The 21,042-nt window shown below is 49.2% G+C and overlaps 1 protein-coding gene across 1 annotated transcript in view; it reads right to left on the reverse strand.

Annotated features, from left to right (window-relative positions):
- Nucleotides 1–18,973, reverse strand: part of FLT1 (fms related receptor tyrosine kinase 1) — a 176,200-nt gene extending 157,227 nt beyond the window's left edge. The window contains exons 1-2 of the mRNA XM_045465730.1: nucleotides 18,788–18,973; nucleotides 18,331–18,664 (exon numbers count right to left, since the gene is read on the reverse strand). Coding sequence (XP_045321686.1) covers nucleotides 18,331–18,394 — 64 coding nt within the window. The 5' untranslated portion in view covers nucleotides 18,395–18,664; nucleotides 18,788–18,973. The remainder of the gene's footprint in view (nucleotides 1–18,330; nucleotides 18,665–18,787) is intronic.
- Nucleotides 18,974–21,042: the final 2,069 nt, after the last annotated feature.

The following is a 21,042-nucleotide window of genomic DNA, read 5'->3' on the forward strand; positions in this document are numbered from 1 at the left end:
AAATAAGGGAAGAGATTATGAAATTATTTAAATGTTAATTTCAGCAGTTAGTGTTGGCACATAACCCATAGATACGTCCGCTTGAATAATTCTGCCACGGTGTGTTTTAAAGCTGCCTTACCATTTGTGTTGTAACTGTCCGTCAACAAAATTCATAAATAGTTTTTGCAGCACAAGGCACAGAGGACACACTATTAGCCTCTGATGTGGCCGATGTCTAAAATAATCAGAACTTGCACAGTCTTCACTCTACCCACGCGTGAGTCACTGGACGCCTTCATTTTCCTTTTACAAAAGTTATTTAAAAGAAAGAGTTCTGCATGGTTTAAGATGTTTACCAAGAGAGACGTACTCTCGTAACACCGACATTCCTGCTATCAATGTTTACGAGGGGGCACGTCTTCAGCGTTCCTCTCCGAGCTTTTTACTTAACGCTGGCTTCTCGGAGGGTCATGGTTTAACAGGGAGCCTTCATTTATCATTAGGCCTGTCACTGTACTACCATCAGGAGCCTACCCTCCCAGTGACCTGTACCCGTGCACAGCTCCTTTTCATGTGACATCAGAGTTAATTAAGGTTGGCCAGTGAGAAATCTCCTGCCGACCAAGAAGTTACCTTTTCCCAAAAAAGGCTCTACTCCCACACCGCTGCTCTTTTATTGAAGGAGGTCAAAAACCACCTCCACAGAGCTGTCTAACAACATGTCATTTCAATTTACCATACGACGTCACGGAAGTGATCTGAGCTGCCCGGAGCAAGGGTTAAGATCCGGTTGACAGGGCACGAGACGTAGCTCGTAAAGTACTTCGTAGAGAAGTCTGGTAGACCTTTATCTGGTTATGCAAAGGGAGAGGAACAGAACAATCTTCACACTCTAAAAATGCACAGAGGAAGGTTTTGTCTGTTAGGTAGTGCTTCTCTACCAATAGCAGGAAACCCAGTACATTTGGGGCGTAACCCCGTTGGCCTCTGTTCTCGCCCAGTTGTTACCGTTCGGAGGACTGTGGGGAAACGGGGCCCAGAGCCACCTCGTATAGGATGGATCAGTCACCGACAGTGTTCCGCTGTCGCTCACATTGAATCGCAAGTTAATTCAGGCCAGAATGTATTAGATTTCAGGTTATGAGTGCCTGAGACTCAGAATGTATTAAATTTCAGCGTATGCACACCTGAAAAGTCGAAGTGCCGTTTCAATAAAAACGCATGCGACATATGTAAGATTAAGTATACAGCACTTGGTTTAATGGAAGCAACGGTTTTGTTCATCTTTCAGAACTTGCTACGTCCTCTTCAGAATCACGGTGCTCTGAAACAACACAGTGCGGTCAGTGACAGCATACTTACGGCCAAGAGAGCATTTGGATAGAGCTGCGTTATTAGAAATGGTGACAGTATTAATAGAATGCACGGAATGCCTTACCATCAGCCTTCTAATCTCTAATCTCTCGTCTAGAGCACAAGTTTCAGTTCTGCCAAAGGCACCCTCCATGTTATTTTTAAATAGACTATTCCTGAAACGAATCCAACGTTGTATGTCAACTACACTTCATGAAAAAAAAAATGTTTTTAATGATTAAAACCTTCATACAAATCCAAACAATTATCAGTCTAGAAGCATAGTACAGCGTGTATGCAACCCACAATTTTAAACCTAAAGTTTTCTCCCTTCTGCACGGCATTAGGATTACAGTTGGGCCTACTATCAAGTATTTTACCAAGTGCTCTGTGTCTATTAACTGTTCAACGCCAAAGGGCCAGGCATCTACGGAGATGATGGGAGCAGGTATCCGAATTTCAGGGCCAGGTTATTTACGCGGATCCCTGTGGGTTCTATCAGGAAGGAAAGCATCCCAGAGAAGATATGGGGAATATTTAATCATTTCCACATGGGAGCTTGCCAAAGAATGGTTAAAGCATATGAACAGGGTTGGATTATTCATCCACCCATCCATTCATTCACTCATTCATTTATGAAAGCATGTATGTGCCAGTGGGAGAGAGGGGCAGAGAGAATCTTAAGCAGGCTCCACGCTCAGAATAGAGCTTTACATGGGGCTCGATCTCATCACCATGAGATCATGACCTGAACTGAAATCAAGAGTTGGATGCTTAACCGACTGACCCACCCAGGCGCCCCGGAACTTTTAAATTATGTGTAGTCACTGCCTATAATCTGTTATGTAACACAAATAAACTGCAGATTCACACACAGTTCTTTCTGGGAAAAAAAAATGAATATATCATGGAGTTGTATATTGTGATGCTATTAAATAACCATAAAAAATGCACGATGCTGAAGATTTAATTAAAAAAAATTTTTTTTAATGCTTCTTTATTATTGAGAGACAGAGACAGAGCGTGAGCAGGGGAGTGGCAGAGAGAGAGGGAGACACAGAATCCAAAGCAAGCTCCAGGCTCCGAGCTGTCAGCACAGAGCCCGACGCGGGGCTCGAACTCACAAACCGCGAGATCATGACCTGAGCCGAAGTCGGACGCTTAAACCGACTGAGCCACCCAGGCACCCCTGAAGATTTAATTTTGAATCCAGAATAACACCTTAAGATCTGTGTGTCATAAAATGAGGACTGCTAGAAAGCAAGTAGGAAGGCAGGCAAGAGTGCACCTTAACTCTACTATCCGGCAAGGGAAAGCCAAAAACGTCACCACAGTCTACCAACGTTTGGTCTCTTTTCACATATTCTTCAACCTTATAATCTATTACTAAGAATGACAAACTACCACTTACTTTGCACATAAAAACGGGAAAAACAAAAGCGTGGCAGGCTGACTGGGATACGGTTCTCGTGTTCATTGTAGGCTCACACTGATCCAGCTTCGGAAGCCTAAGCTACATCGAGAACTTTCTTCTGGAGTACTTTAAATGGTCTGTAACAGAGGTGCTTTATAAATTCCCTCGCTAAGAGGCGAGTTGAGAGATCTTTGCCTTTGTAACCAGTAATATATACAAACCCTCTGACCCTTGTGATCTAATGGCCAAGTGTGTGCAATGAAGTTATCCATCATAGGGGAATTGAGTTTTTGAAAGCTATGTTAGCATACTTTCTAAGGCTCGTTAAAACACTATTCTTGACCATTGTGTTTCTGTTGTCAAAATCAGTTTCCTTCTAAATTAAACAATTTGAAATACACTTGCTTTTCATCACGCATTTTTTGGAGGCTAATCCCGCTTAGACAATGGGACGGCTATGCCGACTGAATTGTTCTTTTTAATTCTGGCTTCCTTTAATTTCCACGTTTTCTCAAGACTCGCTTAATTTACACAGTAAATATAGGCAATCTTCTTACGGATTCACAAACTTAAAAATACATCTTGTCTCAGGTGGAACTAATGTTCTACACGTTTGGCTGAGAGCCAAGGTTCTAGAAGGGAAAGTAACCCACCTCCTGCATAAGTAGTTCAGTTTTTAAAGAAATAATTTACTGAATGGCTTTTGCTCACTTCAGTAGGTGATAACAAGGCCTTCCTTACAAATATCCATAAAAGACTTTACAGTCATTTATACCCCAAACTGGGAGAATACTGATTTTAGTTCTCAGGGCATTTTTTCCTCATACACTCTCATTAACCTACCTAGAATTTCATTTCTAGAATCAGCAGTTTTGATACTATCCAAGATATCACACCTCTGATGGAAGAAAAAAATAAAACAAAACACCAACTTCCGCTACCTGTTGGCCATCAACCTAACGGGCTTTTAGTATATGTGCTGCCGAAGCGAGCACAACCTAACGGGCTTTAAAATAACTTACGAATCAGTTGACGCTGGAGGACGAGCCCAAAACCCATAAGCAGAAGTTACATAAAACCGGAAGGAAGAACTCTGTAGAGAGGTAGGAAGGTCCCCAGTCCCTAGGAAAGTTAAGCCACCAATTCCCGGACAGGAGACTGATGTACTGGGTTAAGCGCTGGGCTCTCAACCACGATCCTAGGAATCTGGGAACTGGTTTCTCTCATTTATCTATCCTTCTTATCTCTCTCTCACTGCCAGCCAGCCCTGGTTTTTTTTTCCTACTACATTCCCGATATGACCCCTTTCTCTCACCCCTCACCTTGGTGATTTCTCTGATCTTAAACCTCATTTAAGAGGTTTATTCCTCCATTTAATATCTTAAACGTATACGAAAAGAAGGCCAGAACAAGACGAACAAGATCACTTTCTGTAAAGTGTTTGTAAATCAGGCTGCACGAGAGATAAAGATACACGTATGTAATATCATATATACGAGTGTGTGTAGATTATAAAATTTCATACTTGCTAATTAATTCACATATAAATATAAAACTACATAATATCTGTGCGTTATCACAGCAAAGTACGAGATGCGGGGCAGCTAGCCCAGCCCAGGGACTGAGGGACGTTCTCACCGAAGAACAGTGTGGATGATAAGACCTGAAGAATGAGTGTGTGTTCGCTAAAGGTAACGTTTGGTTCTCTCTCTCCTTCGAAGACTTCCAAACCTTCAAACCCTCTGAAGCTTCATCTTTCCTTCAGACAACTGTTTTCCTTTATCAACTACCCTTAATGCTCTTGCCTGAACAACTCTGCTTTCCTTGACCTCTTTGCTGAGAGGAGAGAGCCGTACTGTCTTCTTCCAATGCTCTGGTTTGCATATTTTTTAAAATCTGGGATTTATCTGGCTTTACCGGCCACTAGAATAAAAGCCACAGGGAACATTCGCTAGAAGATCGGCCCAGGTCATGCTGTGCTTTTGGAAATCCTGGAAAAGAGGTCTAGGGTGGAGGTGAAGCAATGAGAGGAATAAAAAACAAAACAAGATCAGTTTTCACTCGTAGGATTACATTAGTCGGGACTTGTCTCTCCTCCTCACCTGTCTTGTCCTCCTAGCCTACCCTGGGGACGGTCCAGAGCCAAGAGGAAACAGTCTTCAACCCAAATGTCTTGATCCAAGATGGCAAAAACAACAGCAGTGGCGGTAACATTACCTAATGTCATCAGGCTGAATTGGTGTACCTAAAAATTAGGATTCCCAGTCAACCGTCTCCCTTCTGTGCTGGGCTTGGGAACCTTGACCAGCTAAGAGTTTTCCAGAGGGAGGGCTCATCTGAAGAAAACAGCTCTTGGGAATCATTTCTCTAGTGGCTGAGCAGCTTAAATTCCTCACCTTGAATCCTGAGTTTAGATTCAATTCAAGAGAACATGGCCAGCTCAGCCAAAGACAAGAAAGGGGTCACTGGAATCAGAGAATGGCCCGCACGGAAGGAACAAACATTACAGGTGTGCTGGGAGACTGACCGACTGCCAGCTCTTGGGCAGATTTCTGCCAACCTCCTCTCCACACGCCCACACAGGTTCTTAGAAAGTGAACCAATGGGGAACCGTGACTCCTACAAGGGCCCCTGAAACCCAGAAGAATGGCTATGATACAGTTTCATTCAGGTCCACCAGCATTTATTGAGTGACTACTGTGTGCCAGGTACCGTACTGAATTCATAGCTGGGAAGATGAATCAGGGCTCTCAGCCCTGGGGGGCCCCTCAGGTCATGAATCATCTAGAAGCAGATTAGGTGAATACCAAGAAACGTAGGAGATTATCTAAGTCCACACACAGAGATCACCTCCTAACTATGTATACCTTGTTTTTAAAGAACATATTTTTGAGCGTAGGAAGTCCTAAACTCTTCACTAACTTAAGGGATTCACGTCAGGAAAATTCCACGAACTTCACAAAATAAGACATATCTTCAGTGGCCAACACGGAGCACAACAATCACAACTATGTTTGCATCCTGAAATAAGATACAATGGGTTCATGGACGACAACTGCTTGAGCACCTCATTTAAGCGAGTATGTTACAACATTCTAAAATAAGTCTTCTACGCATGCCTGGATTCACAGGGGAAGTTGCACATATACTTAGAAAGAAGACTGGTTATGAAATAGGCATGAGGAGAATTAAATTTGAGATGATCCATGGTTCCCCTCATGTAATCACAGCAGACAGTACAGCATTCCAAAACATTCCAAGAAAATATACTCCTTAAAAGAAATTTCCCATCCCACGTTTAGACTTAACATTCCCCCCAAATGGTGAGTGAATTCTTCTAGCAAGGCAATCATCTGCCCACCTGCTTGGCCTGTAAAACACATTCAAAACCCAAAACAACTGTCTCTGCGTTTTGGGATTCCGTCGCCCCTAAAAAGACACACCTGGACACAGAATCACTAAGTGTAACGTCAATCCAAAGAGGCTAAGGTGAGTTAGAAGTTCCTGCAAATTAGCATTTACGTGAGTTTCCTGAGTTTCTCATTTGCCTTCTAAGGGACTCTGTGTGACAAATACTTTGCATAGGCTATTTCTCATTTACCAGGTGCCAGGACAGGGAATGGGATTGGGGAGCGTGCGGAACAACCAGTTCTGATTTGCACATCAACAACGTGTGTCAAATATTCTCTAGCCCCCAAGAAGTTAGAGGTACATAAGGTCCATTCTAGGACAATCCAATTACTCAATCCCCATGCATTTCTTTTTTTCTCTTAGTTCTAGTCGAATTCCCTATGGAAGGGTGCCTGGGTGGCTCAGTAGGTTGAGCGTCCAACTTTGGCTCAGGTCACGATCTCAGGGTTCGTGGGTTCGAGCCCCGCGTCGGGCTCTGTGCTCTGTGCTGACAGCTCAGAGCCTGGGGCCTGCTTCGGATTCTGTCTCCCTCTCTCTCTGCCCCTCCCCTGCTCATGCTCCGTCTCTCTCTCTGTCAAAAATAAATAAACATTGAAAAAAAATTTTTTTAAAGAATTCCCTATGGAAAAGATTTCAAAGCTATAAACATTTCCAAAGAACAACAGAGAACAAAAATCCGATCCAGCAGGAGATGTTATGTGGAAAAGAGAGTTATCCAGTGTTTTCCCAAAAGAAAACAATGCCATTAATCACAGGCAAAATGCCATAACTAGAGTTTACAATGCATTTTCAAGTTGTTTGCAATCTCTTCTAATACAACCTTGCCTTTCCAATTGTTCACATCTACTTTTCGCTTCTCTAGTGCCAACTTAGAAAAGGAAAACAATAAAAAAAAAATCAAACAGTATATATATCACCAGTCCTTATCATTTTCATCCAAGGTATACATCCATTTGGCTACATTTTCCACTGTTTGCTTGGAACAAACACTAAAACGCCTCCATAGGTGGCAGGGCAGGGCTTTTCTCAGATTTGGATGAACGTGGCCATATTCCGGTATTGAAAAGATCCTCTCAAGTGATCGATCAAGGAAGAAGTGGAACACTGTTTCCTCTTTCTCGACTTCTTGCAGGTTTGAATACCTGACAAGAATGATCTAGCTGGGGAGGAGAGGCCCAAGACACAACAGGGCTTGAAAAAGATGCGTCCATTTTTGATAACGGTAATCAGCAAGGTAAATCATCTAGAGATACAATGTCCAACAGGATGACTGTAGTTCATGCTGCTGCATAGTATATTTGCAAGTTGCCAGGAAGGAAGGAAGGAAGGAAGGAAGGAAGGAAGAAAGGAAGGAAGGAAGGAAAAAAGAAAACTTGTGCTCTGTCCATCCTCAACTGAAAAGGAACTCCCTCTAGAAGATGCTCTCAGACAGTTGTGTTTTTCTCACACACATATTTTCATTCTAGACACCAGAAGCCAAACTCTTTGGTCTTCCTTAATTCCCCGATTTTGTCATTCAAGATACGTTGGGTACATGCCGGTGGAAAGAGCCACCAATTTCAAAATCAGAATGACCTGGTTTGAATCCCGGCCTGGGCACTGCATAAGCGTGTGACCCTCAGCAAACCCTCAGGGTTTCCATCTGTAAAGAGCACAGTTAAAAGTGCGCTTGTTGGACGGTTGTGAACAAGTTCACCCGAGCTTCCAGATGTAGAGCCTGTGCCTGGGAGGGGCTCAGTCCACGCATCGTCCCCCTCGCCCTCCCCCAGGGCATGTGACATCTGCCTTTGGGGTCAAACACACATCAGGGGCCTTCCCTGTGCTCCAGTCTCATTAGGAAAAAACTCCCAAGTCTTTGAGGTTTCCGGGATCCAAAAGGTACACAGAGAAGTAGACATTTAATTCCTGGAAGCAATCTGGCAGAGGGCGGCCCCCGGCTTTTTCAGAGGACCTGCTAGAATCACAATGCTGGTGTGGCTCACCAGTCCTTCCCCGTAATCTGAATTACGGAAAGTCACCAACAGGAACGCGGTTTGGAAACTCACCCCAAGTCATGTTCTTAGCCAACAAACAAAAATCATGTCCTTACTGGCTTTCGGGATCCTTTCTTGACTTGCGTGTTTTGAGGGGCCTTGCATCCCCAAGATAAGAAAACCCACACGATTAAAATCCCGTCTCAATGGAGACTTGACTGGAGTCTGCCACATGCAGGAGTGGAATCTCCCGAGGCCGCTTCAGGCTCGAGTAGCGGTGGCGTCTCACATTCTTTGGAGATGGCAAACCTCCAAGGAGAGAGAGTTTTGACAGAAGGGAAAGACCAGCACGTTCTCATCCACGCTTTTTCCCTTCTCCCCCTTTCATTTAGGCTGTAGGGCATGGGGGCGGGGGGAGGGGGCTGGGGAGTCAGCCACATCAGACCAGAATAATCCCAGCTTTACGTACCACTTCTGTGCGCTTCAGAATTTAATTTATGGAAGCCTCGGGCCCCTGGTATTTAAGAGGACTGTGCCTGCCCCTCAGGACGGGGTCAAATCACAGATACGTATCCAAGCGCCCGACAATCCACAGGGGTTAGGTTCCTCCTTTCTCCCTTCCTCAAGGGGTGCAGCCCCACCCCATCCTCCAGAAGGTGTTTCACCAGAGACCCCGTGATACAAGTCAGAGAAGTTCAGAGCCGCCCCCACTCCGAATCTGAGGGTCGGCTGTGCTCTCTCGCTGGTATCACGGTATTCGTGAGAGGCCAGCAGCCCCAACCCTGTGTGTCACCTTAACCGTGACCTGTTCCCTAATCGAACGATCGAGGACTCGGAAGCTCTTGGAAAAGCTGTCTCAACCCGGGAGACCATTCAGACGGTCAAGGCATCCTTCACTAGTATTTTCTTGGCCAAGCGCCAGCCTCGATGTCTAGATGGAAGAGAAAAAGCTAACCGAGCTAACAGTGGCGTGGTAGGTTGAGAACCGTGGCCACAATGCTGTGTAGCTGCTCCCTTCGAGACAGGCGCCCGTCTCCTCGCCCCGCGACTCTGGGTCAGGACCTGCTCTTGACCAACCCAATGTGGCAAAGTGGTGTCGCAGGGGTTGCAAAGTCCAGGCCTCAAAGGGCCTGAGGCTTCCACGGACACCCTCTTGCACCCACCCCCCGCCCCCCCCCCCCCCCCATGTAAAGAAGCCTGGGCTCTACTACCGAATGGCAAAAGACCACATGTGGAGGGAGGCCCGGTGACAGCCAGTGCCAAGGTCCTGGTCGAAATGCCAGGGGGCTGCAGCTGCGTGAGGGACCCAGAGAGGAGACCCCAGAAACATCAGTCAGCCCAAACCCAGCCCAAATTCCTAACCCACAGACTCATGGAGGCGTAATGAATTACTGTTGAAGGCCGTGGACTTTTGGGCCAGCCCATTACACAGTAATAGATGATGGATCCAACTGTTACCATGACTCAGCCCTGCAGAAGCAGTGATTCAGTAGCGGGTAAAGAACATGTTCTATATTTGAACTTGGTATCCAAGTGGAGCACACCTAACATGAGGCCTTGAATGCCTCGTGGAGCCTCTCCCCCTCGGGTTCTTGGGGTTTCACGAGAAAGTTTCCGGCACAGAGTTCCGTACCACAGGAGGCCAGCTCTGTTTCCAGCCACGCAGCAACTCTTCTCAGCAATGGGGACAGACCCCCAGGCACAGCACGAGAGTCAGCAGAACCAACAAGGAGGATTCAGCCACCCAAGTGGGGGACCCTGACCCCAGCAAAGGAAGGACAGACACAGCAGCTCAGTTTCAGAGGGCGGAGCATTGTGTGGGGATCCCGGAGGGGAGCAGGGCTGGCCCGAGGTGCACGGGTGCCCAGGACGCCTTTCAAAAGGACTCTGCGGACGTTTACCAATATTTAGAGAGAGGAAAGGCTGAGCGCTCGGTCGGGGAGCAGAGAATGACGACTACCCGCTCTGTTGTCCGCACCTGCCATTCAGTTCCGGCTCCAAACTCACATATCCTACCCGGAAACCAGACCCGCTTTCCTCAGAAGGCAATTCGGCCACTTCTGTTGGTTACATGCCCCCAAGCTTTACCCTGATATTCCTTCTGCCACACTGCTGACGCATACTGTTCCTAGCAGAAATTCTGAGAAAGCGTTTCCACTACCTCGCGATGACCTAGAACCTTTCACAGATTGGCACCTGGGCCTCCCAGGTGGCCAGGCCTCTCAAATCAGCGCCTAGGACAGTGGCTCTCAAAGCGTGGTCTCTGGATTAGAGGCATCGGCAACACTTGGGAACTTGTTCGAAACGCAAATTCTCGGCCCCGCCCCAGACGCACTGAATCAGAAACTCTGGGGTGGGGCCCAGCACTCTAGGGTAACAAGCTTTCCAGGTGATTCGAGGGATGACAAAAATAGGAGGCTCTTAACCTCCGCCGGCCACAGGAGCTTTCAAAATTACTGATGCCTGGGTCCCACGGGAGAGAGCGTGATTGAATTGGTAAGGGGTGCAGCCAGGACAAGAGGATGTTTAAAAGCTCCCCAGGTGATTCTAACGTGGAACCAACGTGGGGGACCATGTCCGTAGCAAGAGGCAAAGGGTTTCACAGAAACCAACTGGCGGACTAATTACTGATCAGGATTTTGCTACAAAGGTGGCCTTGAGTTTAAATGACTCCAAAAGCCGAGGCTTTTCATTTATACAAGGTTCATTTCAGGCCCCTTTCCACAGAAGCATCTGATCATTGGGATAGCTTTGCTGGCGTGGACCGCATGGGTGGGTCTGTAGCTCGAAAGGAAACCCACTCATGCTCCAGCAGTTAAATAGAAGGCTAGAAACCAGGCTGAGAAAAAGTGCCTGTACGCACCGTGGCAGTCTGTGAAAAGACAAAAGCGTCTGCCAAGATCTGCGATACGAAGCAAGGAAGAACATGAGTGTAAAACGCGTTAACATTTCAAGCCAGCAAGAAGCACACACAAAAACCTCTCGTCAATAGTAGCACGACACAGTGGGACAGGGATACCTCCGTGACAACAAAGATTCCGGAGGACACATGCCTTCGCTGCTTGGGATCACCAAGTGACTTTGTTCTGAAATTTCACTTACGACTGAAACCTATCTATTTCACGCCATTTTTACTATTTTGCACCGAGTCCGCATTTTCTAAGAACCTGATCTTGCCACCCATGGTTTGGTGGTTAACGATGGTCTTCTTCAAGACGACGACCTCTGTCTACTTCGATTATAGGTCCAAGCCAAGTCTAAGATCTTATAAAAAGAGTCTCGAAGTAGGACACAGGTGTCCCAGCAGAAGAAAGGGCACAAGAACAATGCAGGAGCCAGAAGAGGCTCCCGGCTGGCCCCCCATCTAGTCCCTTAGCCACACAGGTCAAAGGTCGAGGCTGTAGACGAAGAGGAATTAGATCCTCACACCACTTTCTAATGTGCTTCTCAGTTTTTACTGTGCAAACAAAACATCAGTGGACTTTATTAAAAGACAGACTCTCTGATGCATGAAGTTCCCAGGGGATGCTGCTGTTGCTGGACCACGGACCACACTCTGAGAAGCTTGTTTTGGATAATTTGGGGGGCATGTGCAAAGTGTGGGGCTGGAGAGGGAGGAAAGGGGGCACCACTGTGGTCCCAGCCCAGGAGATGCAGGTTTCTAAGAACATGTCTCACACCTACCTAGCACAGTGGTCCTGGCAGGAACCGATTTACACGGAGGGTTGAAGAGAACCTATTCTATGGAAAGGGGAATTCAGGCCGACGAGCCTGATCCAGTAACAAAGGCCCCAGTGGAAACACAACGTCAGTTCTGCGTGTGGCCAGGTCTCTCTTTGGGTTTGTATCACAGCCCAGCACCACGGACTCAGCTCGGAGTCTACGGAAGGATGAGGAAGTCAAACCATAAAACAGGAGAGCACGGTTGTTCCAAACAATTGTAGAATATACTGGAGGGCAAAGCCTCAGTGCTGGGTACCGCACCCACGGAGGCTAAGACAGAACTTCTGTGTGGACTGAAACCCGGCTATGGTAGCTCAGAGCACCCAGTGAGGCACCAGCACGGAACGGGAGGGGATTACAGGAGATAGGCATCTCGGAGAGTTGACAATCAGAGCCCATTTCCTCAATCTTAGTCACACTCACTTACTATGACATCATCATTGCAGACAACATTATCTCTTGAGAACAGTCCCTCTAAGGAATCCACGGGAGCCGAGGCCGGTTCGACAGGCAGAAGTACATTAATGTACTGGAATGAGTTCACGTCTGGCCCTGAGAGATCTCTTCTTTGAAATGGCAGGGGGGCTACATCTTTCCTGGATTCCAATGCTTACTGAGGGCCCCCATACCAGGCATTACACTAGGTGCCAAAGGAAAGGGAACAAGGGGACAGACACGTAAGCGGAACAGTAATGATGCAGGTGAGGACAGCTGTGTGGGTGGGGGGGGGTCTATCTAGGGGTCGCAGAGAGGAGCGTGCATCCAGGAGCAGAAGGAACCACAAATTCTGTCTGCAGCTCTAAGGAAAAGCTCAAAGAGATGGTGATTTCTGAGCTCTTGAAGCACTCCGAAGGCAGGGGAGGAGGCCATGCAGAGCCAGGGAAAGGGTGTTGCAGGCAAACGGCATGAATGCAGAGTGATGAAGGCACGAGGCCCACGTTAAGAATGGTGGGTCATTTACTTGAGTGGGCAAGGCTGCGTGTAGCCGGGTCACAGGGGGTGTGGAGGGGAGTGCTGAGAGATGAGGCCAGTAAGGGAGGCTGTAGCTGTTTCAGCCACAGCAGTTCAAAAGAAGGGTTCCAACAGCTCACAAGGAAAATCGACTCGCTCACCAGATCTATCCGTGTACTAGCGAGCAGCCGTAATTTTGATATTCCTTTTTTTTTAAATTTTTTTTTCAACGTTTATTTATTTTTGGGACAGAGAGAGACAGAGCATGAACGGGGGAGGGGCAGATAGAGAGAGGAAGGCACAGAATCGGAAACAGGCTCCAGGCTCCGAGCCATCAGCCCAAAGCCCGACACGGGGCTCGAACTCACGGACCGCGAGATCGTGACCTGGCTGAAGTCGGACGCTTAACCGACTGCGCCACCCAGGCGCCCCTGATATTCTTTTTTTAAATGTTCATTTTGAGAGAGTGAGGGTGCAAGCAGGGGAGGGGCAGAGAGAGAATGAATCGCAAGCAGGCTCCATGCTGTGAGCACAGAGCCCAAGGAGGGGTTCCATCTCGAGAATCGTGAGATCGTGACCTGAGCCAAAATCAAGAGTTGGCTGCTTAACCGACGGAGCCACCCAGACGCCCCATAATTTTGATATCCTTCACCTAAATCCCTTCTTTAAGAAGATAGGAGAAAATTTCATATTCAAAAACCAGATGCCAGCGCTTAAAAAGAAACGTTAGCACTATAAAAACGTCATTCAACTAACATCTGAACATCTCTGCTCCGCTTGGGGTGGAGGAAACACAGAAATGAAGAAATGTGACCTTTACTGTGAACGTCAGGATCCGTTCCTGGGTCTGCCACTAGCCAGGTGACTTTGGGGGTGGGGCGGGGGGCGGGAACACTGAACTGTTCTGGGTGGGTTTTCTCATCTCTGAAATGAGCAGGTTGGATCTACGAGGTTCAACACCTAGCTCTCACAATGCATGTGTCTGAGAGACCAGATCAGATCTCGCAAGGAGCTCAAAATCAAGGAAAGGAGCAATCATCAGATATGGCCCTCAGGCATCCAGCTTACCGAGACTGATGGGAAATCCCCAGGAATTCTTGACATCCCCCCACATCCGCCCCAGCAGCAATGCAGGAAATCTAGTCCACTATCTTCAGCAGACTCAATGGAACCATTTCCTTAATGAAACCCCCCTGCGGTCCCAGATGCTAAGCCAGAGGCTTTCCTTTCAATCCCTCCCTCAATTACCCCATTCCTCCCGTTTCCTTCCCCTCCCTCAATCTGGTACAAAATCCGTAATTCCATCAGCAGCATGCAATTTCCAAGGCACCCAAGTGTGTGAGGAATCAGCAGCGATCCTGGAAAGCATTTGGCAGATCTTGTCATTCCTTACAAGCCTCGCTAGCGTCCTAAGACCAGAGGGATGGAATGGACTATCCTGTTCTATTAATTACTTAAAGCAACAGATGATTTTAATGCTTTCAACCATTGCTAATAACAAATTCCTAATAACGTATGTGTTGTTTCACAGGTCCTTCCTCGCCTGTCCACAATGACGAGCACTCTGCAAGGTGATGTTCACTCGATATCCCATCAACTCCTGACCACGCAACTGAACCTAACGCCAGTGAGCCTTGCGTTTAACACCCAAGTGCGAAGAGTTTCTTTCACTTTCTCTCCACTCTTATGCCCGCTCACATACACATCTCAGTTTAAAGCACCACAGAGGCTACTTACTTGGTTATTTGTTCCCGCTTTGCAGAACTTCCTAAGCCCGAGTAAACATCAGAGGCAACCAGGCAAATGTTGGATAACCTTCCTCAAGGACGTTGCTTTTTTTTTTTTTTTTTTCTGGGTCACTATAAAACCAATTGTTTGCAACGTATTTTCAACTGCCCTATTACATGCATTCAAAGTAGATGTAGAATGACTCAACAGTCTTTGGGAAGGAGAACAAAGTGATTATTTAGTTTGTTCTAAAAAAAAAAAAAAAAATTAACAAAATAGGTCCAAACCTACATAGAGGTTTAGCATCCCTGTTGAAATCTGAAATTTTTAGAAGAAAGTTATCTTTGAATCAAGTCAGTGAGAATGTTTTAAAAACCAAGAGATTCTTCCGAGTTTAACATGACCGACCTCCTTAGAAGAGGTAATGTAACCAGAGTTAGGAAGTAGAGTTTGCTTCATAGAGTTACACATTCTGCTCGTAAAAAGAAAAATAAGCCCATGACTATGACTGGTTCAGACAGCCTCTAACAGCTTAGCTCGTGCAACCCATTAAAGACCAAGTTAACCAGCTGGTAGATGAAAAAGCAAATGCAGTGTGATTACTGATAGCAGGTGAAAGCCAGCTCATCATTATAGCTGCGGCTCTGACATCACAGGGCTTATCATCCATTCTATATGCAAATATAAAAGGGAGAGAGAAAAAGACACCACGTTCAGTCTATTTCTTGGAATCATTCACTGAGTCTTGAAGAATCTGAAAGGGGCCTTGAAATAGGCATCTGTTCTAACTTCTGACTTTCAAATATGAAAACAAAAAACCCACTTAGTGAGCGCTAGAAAAGAAACTGGCTTGCCTATCCTAGAACTTTCAACAGGGAAAGAAAAAAAACTTAAAATAACAATAAATAAATAAATAAATAAGGTAAAAATATGAACGAAACTATAGCAGGTGACCACCTACATTTCACCTGCAACACAATCCATCAAGTGGAAAACTCCCTTTGTGGACTGCCAAAGGTGATAACTGACATTTCAAATATGCAATACGGAAAACACTACCAAAAAAGCGTGGTTTCCTAAACCTGTGAGAAAACAACAAAAACCGTCGTGTCAAATTAGCTTCATTAGGAAAGGCTCATGGCATTCTATTTGGAAATGAGTATTCTACTCATGCACAATTTTAACTTTGTATTACTAATGCGGATTTCCCTCACAAGATTCATTAAGGGATGCATTTGCAATTCGAGCAAATTGTGAATATCAGTCGCTCAAAATCTCAAGAAAAATGGGGGCAGATAAAAAAGGGTTTGTGTCCTTAATCATGGCCATTGTGCCTTAAAAGTAAGAAAATGAGACTTTGAGCCAGAGTAAGGGAGGTACTCTTTGTAGAGGGAAAGACTGCAACATAGAGGACTTGAAAATAGTTGAATTACTGTTACCCGTTTCTTTCTCAGGACATTTGGAAGAAGGTAAATGTAATCTTTAGGGGGAAATGCATTATCTTTTTGTCTGACTGCGCCTCCGGTTAGTTTATACCTCGGCGCACGCACACATACTCACACACATGCACAAAATATTACTAACTCACAAATACTCAAGGGACATACGGCACCTGAAGATGAGCAGACTCCTGGTAAACCCCGGGGGGATGGGAGGGGGGCAGAAACTTGGCCTCTTTCTGGACACCACTCCCCAGAGAAGCAGCCCCTCTCCGGAAAATCTGAAAACTCCTGATGCAATTTACAAAGCAGGCAGCTAACTGTTTTACTGTGAGCCTTCTGTTAACCAGTCGAGAAGCTTGTGGTTTACAAAGCCATGCTTCGACAATTACTCGCCCCAACCCCTGAAACAACAGTCCTTAAACCAGCAGGTAGAGGAGTTCTCACATGGCTAATGTTTTGTCTCGCTTTCTTGCTATAACGCATAGACATTTTTTTTAAATAACAAAAGACTTCCAAGATGTCTGCCTCGTTTAAGTAAAATAAAATCTGTTGTCTCAAGAGACTCTTACCCAGGTTTCTGAAAATCTACTAATCTAACTTGCTCCTAATCACGAACAGAACTATATACTTCACTGGTCAACCATGGTTTTGAAACAAAAGGAAAGATGTGCCATGGGTGATGCAGAAAAGCCAATGAAACATAAACTTCTCCCTCCATTTTTTGGATTCGCAGGGATTTACCCAGAGTTACCTTTCTGTAACAGGTGAATGGACTTCAGACGTTAAGTGCTCTGAACAACTAGACTTCAATATAAGTGACTTTTCAAAACAAAAAACAATACTTTTGAAATAGAAAAGCAGTATCTCATTTAACACAGTTATGTTAGCGACTTTCCCAACTTACAGCGCGTTCTCAGACATCAGGACTTCGCCTTGACTCTCAGTCTAATACTTTCACCAACCTAATTGGAACTGTTACTGGTTATTTAGAAACCGAGGATCTAATTAGTCCTTCCCACCGAGAGAGAATATTTTTTAAGTTACTGCCTTTTGGGTTTAACAAGCATGTAAAAAAAGGATGCTCAACCCTACCTTTTCCTTCCCTGGAATCACTGCAATACCTTTTTTGATGTTACTGTATTTTGTTTCATATTTTACCTTTTCTCTAGGATGCTGAAAAGAAAAAGAGCCCGAAAAATGGCTCTCTGCGCCCCCCCCCCCCCCCCCCCCCCCCCCCGCCCAACGCCGGAGGGTCTGAACCAGTGGCTCGGCCTCTCCGCCCCTCTGGGCAGAAAAGGCGAGTCCAGGCCCCTACGTCCGCTCGGGCTTTGACGCCTTGGTGGGGGGCGACCTCCACACTCACAGCGGCATGACCTCGTGGGTCCCAACGGGTCGGCCTCGGGCATCCTTAACTCCCGGCAAAGGGGCGGACCTCGCCAATTCCTCCAACCGCACCTTTTGGTCCAAATCGTCCTCCCTCTCTTCTCTCGGGATTTAAAGGCTAGGCTCGCAATTCCGAAACGTAACGGGATTCGGGTTCTCGACGGCCCTGGTCGGTCAGGTTCACTCAGGTCGGCGACGTGGGGCTGCGCCCGCGGCGGAGGCCCCACCCGGTGGCTGCGCGCCGCGCGCTCGGGGCCCGGCGATAGGAGTGGAAGCTGGGAGGAGTGGAAGCTGGTGGAACGTTCCCGGGGCCGTTCGCGCCCGGGGACCCAAAGTGGGTCCAAGGGCACCAGGTTTTGCCGTCTCCCGGGATCTGTCCTCTCGCGGCTGGCACGCGACCCCCTCCGAGTGGGCTCTCCTCCTCCCCTCCGGAGGTGCGACGCAGTAGCCGGTGCCCAACATCGCCAACGCCCGGGCCTCAGCCCAGCCCCCGGGCAGACTCGCGGGCGTTCCGGGAGCCGCTGCTCCGGGCTCCGATGGGCCCTGCCGACCCCCCGCCGGGCCGCCTGGGAGCAGGCTGTTGTGGGGGGGGGGGGGGTCAGGCAGGTCCGAGCGCACGGCGCTCCCCGAGCCCGGAGCCTGGGCGGGGAGACCCGACCCGGGAGCCGGGCGGAGAGGATGGGCGACTGCAGCGGCCGCAAAGGGGCGCGGACCCCAGCGCGGTGCCAGCGGCCCCCCGCCAGCCGCTCTCCTCTCCCAGGCGCCCGTCCCGCCTGCCCGGCGGAAGGGAAGGGCGCCGCGGCCCCCAGGCGTGCCCGCCGCCACCGGCGTCCCAGGTTCCCCGGCGGGGCTCGCTCCCCCGGGCTGCAGCCTCACCTCCCCGCGGGCACCCGGCCCCGGCCCCCAGGGTGCGCCCGCCTGCCGCCCCACCCCAGCCCCGCGCGGGCCTCCGGCCGCGGCCCCGCCTCACCTGTAAGCAGCAGACCGCCGAGCAGCGCGCACAGCAGGACCCCGGCGTCCCGGCAGCTGCCCATGGTGAGCGCGACGCGGCCTGCTCGCCCGGTCCCCGCGCGGCTCGCGGGCCACGGACCCAGCCGCGCGGATCTGTCGTGTCGCACTCCGGTCCTCCGCCCCGAGAGCGCCTGTCCGGCTCCGGCCGGGGAGACCACCACGTCCGCGGGTAATCCTCGCAGCTCGGCGTCCCCTGGCCGCTGCGCTCCAGTCCCGGAGCCCGCTCCGAGCCGCCGCCGCCGCCGCCGCCGCCGGGGAGTGTCCGTCCCGAGCGCTCCGAGCCTTCTGCGGACCTCGATTAGAAGGAGCCGAGGGCGGGGGCGATTTATAAACTTTCCCCAGCCCACTTCCTACCCCGGCACCTCCTTCCAGTGACGTCAAGGGGTCCCCCACCCCTCATCCGCCTCCCCACCTACCCTCTTCCTCCGGGACCTGATTCCCTGCGGCTCCCGAGGGGGGCGGGGGCCGCCGGGGGGCGGGCAGCCGGGGGCCGGGCGCGCGTCGGGACGGCGTGCGAGTGCTCGCGGGGAGGCGGCCGCGGCAGGTTCAGGGTCCTTGCTCCCGTCCCTCCGGCCCCGGTCCCCTCCTCCTTCCCTTAGCGCTCAGGAAATCCTTGCAGCCTCCCTCCCTCCTCTCGGCTTACTCAGCCCTGGGGGCCGCCCGGAGCTGGGAAGGGGGACGGGGCTGGAGCTCCGCCGGCCGGCCCCGGGGGCGGAAAGTCCGATCCGTGGGAAGCTGGCCGCGCCTCCGCGACGGTGTCCTTGGCACGGAGGAGCGAGGCACAGGCCGGCTCCCTCCTCTTCCTTGTTCTTCCCGCCCTTTCTAGCCGCCCCAGGCACCCCCCCCCCCGCATGTCCCCAGGCGTCTAGGAAGGCGCCGGAGACCCTCGGGCACGAGGGACTGGACCGGGAGCATCCGAGGGGACCGGACGCTGGCCCGGCATCTTCGGGAAGACGGAGAGCCCTCTCCGATCCCTGGGGAGTGCGTCTGTGTCTTTTTCGGCCGCAGGGATGCACCCGCCCAAGTCATTTCCTAAACCCCTTGCTTCCTAGAAGCAAAACAAGGAATAACATCATGATACCTTTTTAAAAGCTGAGGCGTGAAACTGCTCCTGCAACTCGTGTGGGCCGAGCACTTGGGCTTTATTTCCTAAACGCTCGAGAGAAAAAAAAAAAAAAAAATCTTTCTGATGGCAGCTTGCTCCGCCAGATGAGTGACTGCGGCTCTTGGAGCAAAACCCGACATTAACTTGAGGCACCAGATCATTTGCCATGACACCAATTATGTCCCCATTACCTCCAAGGCCGGCCGAAATCGCCCCAGACTCTACGGAACGGCCGGGTCTTGTCTTTGTAGATGCCGCTGGTTGGTTCTGGTGGGTTCTATCGGAACCTGCCAGAGAGCCGGTCTTGATCAAAGGGACTGTGGTGGCTCCTAAACGGGGACCAGCGACTCCTTCAGTAGGACTGGACTACCTCCCCTCCTGGGAAGGTTGGGCAAGCCGAGGTTGCCACACCTGTGGGCGGCCGAGCGAGGACAGGTCCCCGGACACCCGCCGCCCTGGGTGCAGGAATCGCTCAAAGCCGCACCTGGCGAGCCGCAGTCCCTGGTGGGTCAGAGGAAAGAAGGACGGCGTGGAGTCACAGCTCCGTGCCAGCCTCGCCAGCCCCTTCTGTGTCTCCAATGCTCCTCACCACTCTCCCCGGCTCCTTTTTTTTTTTTTTTTCCCCTCTGCCTCGCCCAAGCCCGACTCCTGGAAAACCACGGATTATTCATTGCGTGAGCAGTTAATAAATACGGATTGCTGGAAGTTGACCCCTGATCCTTCTGCAACAAGTCTCCCAGCCCTGGTCCCAGTCCTGGACACACTGGGAGAGCCAAGGTGTCCCTCTGCCCCACTTGAGATCTGCTGGTCACTCCCAGGCCCCCTCCCGAGGAGAAGCATTCAGCCTTGACCCCCTTCTGCAGCACCTCCCAGAGCCCAGGCATCGTGCTGAGGCGAGAAACATCCAGATGGGAAGATGTCATCTCTGCCTTCTAAGGAGCTTAGAACTCGGAGAGGAGGTTGCTAGATCAAGAGGCCATGACAATACAGTGCAGGGATCACCCTGTGCGGGGATCCTCCACGGGCACAGAGAAGCGGTGGTCCGTCCTGAGAGTTCAGGAGAGCTTCTCCAGAACAGGCACTGAGCTGACTCTGGAGCAGACTAGTCCATAATACAACCTGCGAACCTTTCCTTCAGCTTTAAGAATGCCATTTGGTTCTTTAAACACCCAGAGAGACAGCACTCTACATTCCTGCAGCCAGAAATAAGTTTATATCAGGTTTATTTGTGAAGCCGGAACAGGTGTTGGTTGGACAGCCGAAACTACCTTCGTCATCTTAAGACACGTTGCATAATTATTGAAAGTTAAGGGAGTCCTGGTCAAATCAGTCTACCTTCGTGTGTACCAAAATCATTCTGCCTGAAAAGTGGTCCTCCACAAACTCTTCAACTGTTCTTGGGGAAAGTTGCAGGCTTTTAATTATAGTCGGCAATTTTTTTTTCCCCCTGCTTCTTCATGTTGGTAGCTGGGCTAGCCTCCTCACAAAGAATTCAGGACACGACAAGGCTTTGTTCATGATTTCATTTCAGCTCACATTTTAACATTTAGACAAAAGCAAAAATGA

The sequence above is a fragment of the Leopardus geoffroyi genome, chromosome A1 (assembly GCF_018350155.1).
Source record: "Leopardus geoffroyi isolate Oge1 chromosome A1, O.geoffroyi_Oge1_pat1.0, whole genome shotgun sequence".
Taxonomy (NCBI): domain Eukaryota; kingdom Metazoa; phylum Chordata; class Mammalia; order Carnivora; family Felidae; genus Leopardus; species Leopardus geoffroyi.